The sequence below is a fragment of the Populus trichocarpa genome, chromosome 9 (assembly GCF_000002775.5).
Source record: "Populus trichocarpa isolate Nisqually-1 chromosome 9, P.trichocarpa_v4.1, whole genome shotgun sequence".
Classification (NCBI taxonomy): Eukaryota; Viridiplantae; Streptophyta; class Magnoliopsida; order Malpighiales; family Salicaceae; genus Populus; species Populus trichocarpa.
Window position 1 is genome coordinate 2,449,446 of NC_037293.2, and position 8,248 is coordinate 2,457,693.

The 8,248-nt window shown below is 31.9% G+C and overlaps 1 protein-coding gene across 1 annotated transcript; it reads left to right on the top strand.

The window, feature by feature from the left end:
- Positions 1–6,027: 6,027 nt before the first annotated feature.
- LOC7491132 (uncharacterized) lies at positions 6,028–7,011 on the top strand. Its single transcript, XM_002314231.4, has one exon. The coding sequence runs from the start codon at positions 6,120–6,122 to the stop codon at positions 6,666–6,668; it is 549 nt and encodes a 182-aa protein (XP_002314267.3). The 5' UTR covers positions 6,028–6,119; the 3' UTR covers positions 6,669–7,011.
- The last annotated feature ends 1,237 nt before the right edge of the window (positions 7,012–8,248 follow it).

Here is an 8,248-nt window from a genome sequence, read left to right on the forward strand (position 1 = left end):
TAAACAGAAAATAACGATAATGTTTTCCTTAAACTATTTATTTGCTTATTATTAATTATTTATAATTCTTGTAAATATTTGTACTGCAGTAGAGACGTCATACCAACGAGGTGCCTAGGAACCCCATTGCACGGGACCCTACTTTTGCAAAGAATCATGTAGTCGTATTTTAAATCACGATGTATTTTGTATGAGCAAAATGTATTAATATATAACTATTACTCGATACTTTTTTTTAAATTCGTAATGACTATTATTAGTTAAGTATGCAAACTTATGACTATGTACATATATTATTATGTAAACTTGTATTGATACAAATGTGATGTTATATGTATGAGTGAGAACTACTCCTTATGAGATGTTGAGTGATATTATTGCATATGGATTGTGCCACGATAATAAGTGGAAATTGGTTTATCAATTTTTGAAATGATATGGTGAAAAAAAAATTATGTTGTTTTGGCTTTGAAAAAGCCGAGTTATTACAATCTTTTAGCCTAATAATACTCCTAGATTTGTCGCCCAAGCTATTAAAGAAGCAGGGTGGATTCTTAGGTATGGGGTTCTTTGAACACCGAGAAAGAAACTCATCTAAGACTTTTGTTTAGCAACTTGTAGGAGTATGGTTGTCTCAATTTATATAGTATTAACAAAAACATAAAAGAGCTCATGTTTTCATTGTATTCCAAGACACTAATCATCACAAATTGGAACATTGAAATGAACATTTTGCTATTCTAATAAGAATCAATAAATTTTTTATTAAGGGTAATATGGTTTTTTTCTCATGATTTGATTGATTTTCAAATTGAATGAGTGCATAACGATTCTTTCACATTTAGTCAACATAGTAAAATTACTAAATCACCCTTAAAAACAAAAAAAAATTTAGTTAACTTGCATTCAGGGTCTTTTTTTGTATTTTCCTAATGGTTTCTTGGTTATTATCAAGTTGACTTAAGAACAATTTGGTATTTTAATATATATAAAATATGGTTTTAAAAGTAAAAATGGTTGGCACGTGCAATAGCTGATGGGCAACGTGTGACGCGTCGTATGGAGGCCAAACACCTCATTTCATAACAGCAATGAAAGCATCTCGACATGGTTTTCCCGGTGGTCAGGCGCATGTGCATGATGACACAAATGTTGGGTTTTGATGGATTTTTTTCTTCTCTCCCTTCTCCTTTCCAAAATATAAAGGTGTATTGTGGTTTTTTTTTATCCAATTTGATTCTCATTCTTTTAATTGCTATTTATTTTGTTTTTTTAATCTTTTTTTAATGATTTCTTTCTTCAATTTCTTCCCTTTTTGTTTGGCTTCATTTAATTTATAAATCAAATTTGATCCTCATTCTTTTAATTGATGTTTTTTTTTATCTTTTTTCTAATTGAGTTTTGTTTTCAAATTCATCCCTTAGCATTTGATTTCTATTTATTGTTAAGTTTGGTCTTTATTCTTTTTATTTTTATTTTTTTTGTTTTGGATCTTTTTTTATTGCATTATTTTTTAAAGTTTGTCTTTATGAGGTTAGTTTTAGGCTCATGACCAGGTTTATGAGTTTCGAAGGTTAACACGGGTAGACTTTGTTTTTTTATGTTATTTTATAAAATTTATTTTTTTTTAATTTTATCCTTCAATATTTAATTTATTGGGAATTAGTCTTCGTACGTTTTTTTCACTTTCCTTTATGTGGGTTTATCCCAATCGTATGACTATGGTCGTGAGGTTAGCGGGTTAACCCGAGTTGACTTAAATCCTTTTTTTTTAATTTCTCTCTTAAACATTAGTTTTTTTTATAATTGAGTTTCATAGTTTTATTCAATTTACTTTCGATGGTGTTACCCTAATATCATGATTATGTCACATATTTTACATGTTGATCCAGGTGGGCTCAAACCAGGTTTTCTTTTACTTTTTTTAATTATATTTTTTTCTTGAATTTCATCCCTCGATATTTTATTTGCTAGAAATTGAGCTTTGAGGGTTATTAAGGTCTCATTTAATTTTTGTTTTGTTACCAAATAAGATGCTTCAAGATTTTATTTTTTATAAATTGATTTTTTTTATTTCATCTTTCAACATTTAATTGATTGGGAATCGGTCTATATGCTTCTTATTTTTTTTGTTTTTCTTTCTATAAGGTTATCTTAATCTTAAGTCCTTGATAACGAGGTTAGCGGGTTAACCCGATTTGATTCAAGTCATTTTTTAATGAATATTTTTCAGTTTCATCTTTCAGTATTTGATTATTTAGTAAATGAGCTTCATAGTTTTATTTTATTTTTTTAACGAAATTATTATGGTATCATGACTAGATCGCAGATTTAACATGTTAATCTGGATAAGGTCGGCTTGGGCTTTTTAACCTCTTTTTTTTCAATATATTTATTATTATTTTATTATTTAAATTAACTAAATTTATTTAACCAGTTAATTAAATAACTTTCAGATTTTTTTTTTGTTATTTTAGAAAAACTTGTAGTCGCCTTAGCTTCTTTTTTTTTCTGGCTTGTAGCACAGCGCGCCACCTATCTTAATAATGCGCTTGCCTCATTGTTAGGGTGGAGTCTCTTAACGAACGACGAATCCTAGTGGGTTCGAGTCCTGCTTAGTAAATTTAAACAGAGCATGCCTTTCGTCTCGGAGATGTATAGAGGAATAGCTAGAGCGTGGAAAATGCTTCTCCGATCCTGGTCAATTGCTGTTGGAAGATCAGTTCATTTTTTGTCAATTCAATTCAAATATTTATTAAACTTTAAAAACAAAATTGAAATTTATATATATTTTTCGTTATTGTACTTATTTGATATAAAGCAAATTGTTGATGAGGAAAAATTGAGACATTCCATATGAAAACAAATCCAAAGTTGATGTTTTTTTAGAAAACAATTATGAAGTAATGAATTTAGAGAAATAACTTCCCAACTTTAACAATTATATACATTTTTCTACAAATTATTAAAAAATAAATATGTAAAATAAGAACACAAAACATAAAATTATTTTGTAAAATTCCTAAATACCAATCAAATTTCAAAAACAATTGATCATATCATTATGGATACACAAATAGTATCGATATACATAAATAAGTGTTTGAAATTACGATAACTTGTGTTTTTATGTGTTTTACAAATACGTTTCATCTAAATAAATAATAAATTCATATTTTTTAATTGATTTTTAATAATTTTGATATGCAATGAAAAAAGTATTAATATATATATTTTTAAAAAATAAATTTTAAATCATTGGATGTCAAAAGCAATCAAACACTAACGCAAGAGCACAAGAGTTTGATTGAAAGAAAGGGTGTATAATAATAGAATATATCACGCATCATTCTTCCTAGTCTCTTAAGGTCAAAACACAAACTTTTTGGGTTTTGGAGAACCAAAGAATATAACGAGAGAGAGATATTATCGTCAAAAGACGAGACACCTCGAAATGTCATTGTACAGACTACAGTAGCCACCCAATTAATAATATTATTATTATATTCTAATGGCAGCCAGCAAAACGCATCATCTTATCGAGTTTTATTTAGAATCTTGAACTCAATTCAATTCAATGGGAATTTTTCTCTTTTTGAATCACTTTTATCATATCTTCACTGGACAACCCTTCAGACCAGAACAGAACCGAACCCACACCACGAAAGAAATTAAAGTACTGCCACATCATTTCGCTTTCACTCGTAAAGCATGATGTTCTCTTCAACGCTCAACTGCAAGAACAAACAAAAAAGCAGACGATAAATCACTAATAATAGTATTATACTCCACGCAGGCAGGCAGTCTTGCGATACGATAAACTAAGTAACTAACTTCTCGGTGGAGATATGCTAAGGGTGTCGCGTCTGATAGGACGGGTGGAGGAGGTCCAGCTGGCAAGAAAGACGCGCTAGATCGGAGAGAGGGCTCCCCCTTCACGTGCCATTCACGCCCCACTTCTTATGCGGGACGAGACGAGGCCACCTGTCGATCAATGCCATAATTTGACAGGTGTCAAAATCATCGATCGTCTAAAGAGGGCCACTTTTGTCTTCTTCCTAGAACCAGGTCAGGAACCCCTCTCTCTCTCTCTCTCTCTCATGTCGCGTCACGACAAATTTGAACTAGCAGTACGAAGATGTTATCGTATGCAGACAAATCTTGGACTCCCCAGAATGTCCCTTTTTGTCGTCTAGGAGTGGTTGGTTCTTGCGTTACGCTTCGAGGTTATGGATCTGAGGTGGCACACTTTCACGGTTTAAGGGATTGAGCTGTAGTAGCACGTGGCAATAGAGTGGTGTTTGAGATATCAGTTAGCACGTTTAAAAAGCAACTTAATTTTATCTTTGTTTTCAGTTACTACTTGGTTGTAAATTTTAATTTAAACTGTTAGGAACTATTTTTTATTACCAAAACATTATTTCGTGTAATGCAGTTTTAAATATTTTAATGGAGTAAGATTCTTTCAAAAAATTATTACTAATCAATTTTTTTAGGGATGAAATCAAGATATGTAAAAAAATAACAAGATCTGATTTCAAGTAAAAGATACATATGGATCTATCCTCTCTTTTTTTTACAAGATATAATGACTTTTTCACAATGCATAAATAAAGACTAAATAGAAATAAAAAAAAACATTTTTTTTACCTTTGTTATGGTATGATTAAAAATAAATATAAAAAAGAGAGACTTGATTCGTAACTCTGGAGCACTTGAATTTTGAAATTGATATGTTCATGTATTCATTTTGAATATTTTCTACAATTATATAATTAAAATAAATTACAATAAAAACAAATTAGAAAAATTTAATTAACTCAATTAATTTTTTAGAATTTTGGTATAATAGTCAAAACAATGATTAATCACCTATCCAAGATGAACAAAATTTATACACTTGTTTTTTTCAAAAACTTAGAAGCCAAAGAAAAAGTATTAATTTAATATACCTAAACTTGATATAATACGAAGCTCAAATGATATGAATCCAATTTGCTTTAAAAGTCAATGCTTTTAGATTTAGCTACACATTGATTCTATATGCCTTAAATCTGACGAGAAGTTAGACCCAACACTCTAAGGCTTAGCTACACGCTAAACTCAAGTGTCTGCAGGTCTGGCAAAACGCGAGACCTAACACTCAAGAGCTCAGCTACTCGTTGAACCCGAGTGCATATGGATCTAGTAAGATGCATGATCCAACAACTTTTGGTTTGGAAACAATCCATGTCTAAATATACCCAAAATTGAAAGTCTTTATAAGCTTATCTTAGGTCACAAGGCTATATTATAGTCATTAACATAAAATAATCAAAATTTAGAATAACCATTTTTCTACACTTCTGTGCATGTAAAAGTCTTCTAATAACATGTCTTGTTCTAATCATCATTAATGTTGATTGAATGCTATTTCAATAAATATTAATATTGCATACAAAATAATATTTAAAGTCTACTACGGATTCTTCGTATTCTCATCAACATTAATGTTGATGTAATGTTTATTTTCATCAATATTAATATTATGTAAGAAATATTTCTTTTTCTTCTATGTTTTCAAAAGAAAATGATTATCCACAATTTTAGTGAAATAAAATAATTCAAGCACTATAAATATTCTTGAAATCATCTAGGTAAGGAGTTTATGTTTCTTTATTTTTTAAATATTTTTATTTTTATTTTTATAACATTTATCATACATAAATAAAAACAAATATTTATATTCTTGAATTTTAAGCTTATTGCAATTACTCGTGTAAAATCATTTACTTCAAGAAAATGTTATATATATAAGCGCGGTGGGATTTAAATACAAAATGGGGTTTTGAATGTTTTATTAGAAATCTCATCTAAAAAAACAGAAAATCGACAAGGCTGCTCTGGGGGAGGTGGATAAATCCGACGTGGCAATTTCCATGAAACTCGCAGGGTGTCTTGGTAATTTCAACGAAAAAAACAGAGAAGCAGAGAGAAAGAGCCTTATCCATTATTCAACGCAACCTTTATAAAAGCAGACCAATACCATCTTTCATCTTCTCATCTCCATATCTGTTTTAAATCCGCCCCTTTTAAATTTAAGCCCAGCTAAGGAACTCCTCCTCTCTATTCTCTTCCAAATGGCCACAAGTAAGGGCTGCTTTGCAAGGCAAAACTACCGATTCCTTTCAACCGACTTGACCCACCACGTGCCGCTCACTCACAACTCACCCTTCGAACTCGACGAGTCCGACATCTACTACCACACCACAGCCCGCTCTAACTCGCCCGAGTTCCGCAAGCCAGTCCTGAGTTCCCGCCTCGCGAAGAAGTCAACTCCCGCTGCGGCTGCCTGCAGGCGAACAGATCCCGGGGGCAGAGCATGCGGGACACCGTCGTCGCTGCCGGTTAATATACCAGACTGGTCTAAGATATTGAAGGACGAGTACCGGAGGGGGCCTGACGTTGTTGATGGCGGTGGCGGCGACGAGGACGACGACGACATGGACGGTGATGATTGTTTTGATGGCGGAGTGAGGGTCCCACCTCACGAGTTGTTGGCGAGGCAGATGGCGAGGACAAGGATTGCGTCCTTCTCGGTTCATGAGGGGATAGGGAGGACTTTGAAAGGGAGGGATCTAAGTAGGGTCAGAAATGCAATTTGGGAAAAAACTGGCTTCCAAGACTGAACAGAAACAAAAAGTTTGGGGTCTATTAGAGAAATTTGGGAAAATAACAAGGGGATTTTTATAGAGAGAGGTATTTATTACGTTAAGAGGGCGTACGCGGTAGATGAAACGACTCCATTTTGTTCTTTTCTTTTCTTTTTTGAAGGGGTTAATTTTGTTTTTGTTTTTTTCTACGGCTCCGGTGTGGTAATTTTTAAGCCCTGTGATATGCTAACTTCTTCGACATTGTACACGACACTGGAATGAGGAAACTACGATGCTTTTTTTTTTTTTTTTAATGAAGGCAGTTACTATATGTGATTAATTACAATTTGAACATTGATGCGTGTTTTGGCTGGTGGAATTTCTGTGTATTATTTTCAAGTATGGACTATGGAGGTTGAAATTGTTGGGGAGGGAGATGGGGGCATTTCTGGAAACATGGATGAGAAGGAGAGAAATTGGTCTGAGGTTCAACAAAGGGGGGGTGGGGTCTGGGTTTGATGTGGGTAGGGCTGGTAAGAAAAGCAGAGGCTACAATCATGAATAAATGACCCATCTTGTCGCCTACAGGATAGTTGCGTCTCGTAATAATCATATTTAAACATGTCTTTTTTTAAGCGCGATTGGTTATATTTATATAATCGATTGATTTTTTTACTAATAAAAGCATATTTCCTTTTTTTTTTATATATATCTTGTATACTACATAATAAATTCCAATAAAAATTTTAAAAAATATTTTTCATAAATCTGCCCTCTTCCATTTCCTTGTACAAAATTTGTGTTTACATGTAATTTCAACGTCAAATTTACAGTTTTATTCATAACTGCTTCTACTAGATTATGAAGGTATTATTGTTGTCAATAGAAATTAAATTTCTTGAATCTAGAGATTAATTGTTTTCAAAGCTTAACCGAGCTTCATACTACTAGGACATTTCTAGACCCGAGTTTGCCTATTAGCATTAATTTGAGGACTTAATTAATGCTTGGCAATACGGGTCCATAAAAATAATAATAAAAAAATAGAGAATATTACATAAATAACAATCAATGCTCGTGAATGATTTAGAGCGTGTTTGATAGTGTAGTTGTGAGTGCTTTTCAAATAACTTTTCATGTTAAAATGTATGCTAATGATATTTTTTTATTTTTTAAAAATTATTTTTGATATTAATATATCGAAACAATTCAAAATATATTTAATTTTAGTAAAATATATTAAATTTTTTAAAAATATAATTTGCAACGCGTTTACTAACTTTTTTTTTTTTTTTTTTTATAGTGACGAGGGAACATGGGTACTAGCCAATTAATCTTGTTAAGGGGATAAGATAATGGTAGGGTAGGCGGGGCTATTGTGCTTTATCCTAATAACAGTGCAATTAATTATCTTCGTGGAATAATTATATTATAATGATTCTAATTAATGGTGGGGTTTTTCTTTAATCATTCTAGGGCAAATGGATAACAATCAAGACATTGGATCTGCTGCTTCTGAGAGATTAAAAATTGCAAGTCTTGATAAACAAGAAACTGGATATCAAAATATGCGATCTTGGTGTTAGAAACCACACGTGAAATCCACCTAGTACAAG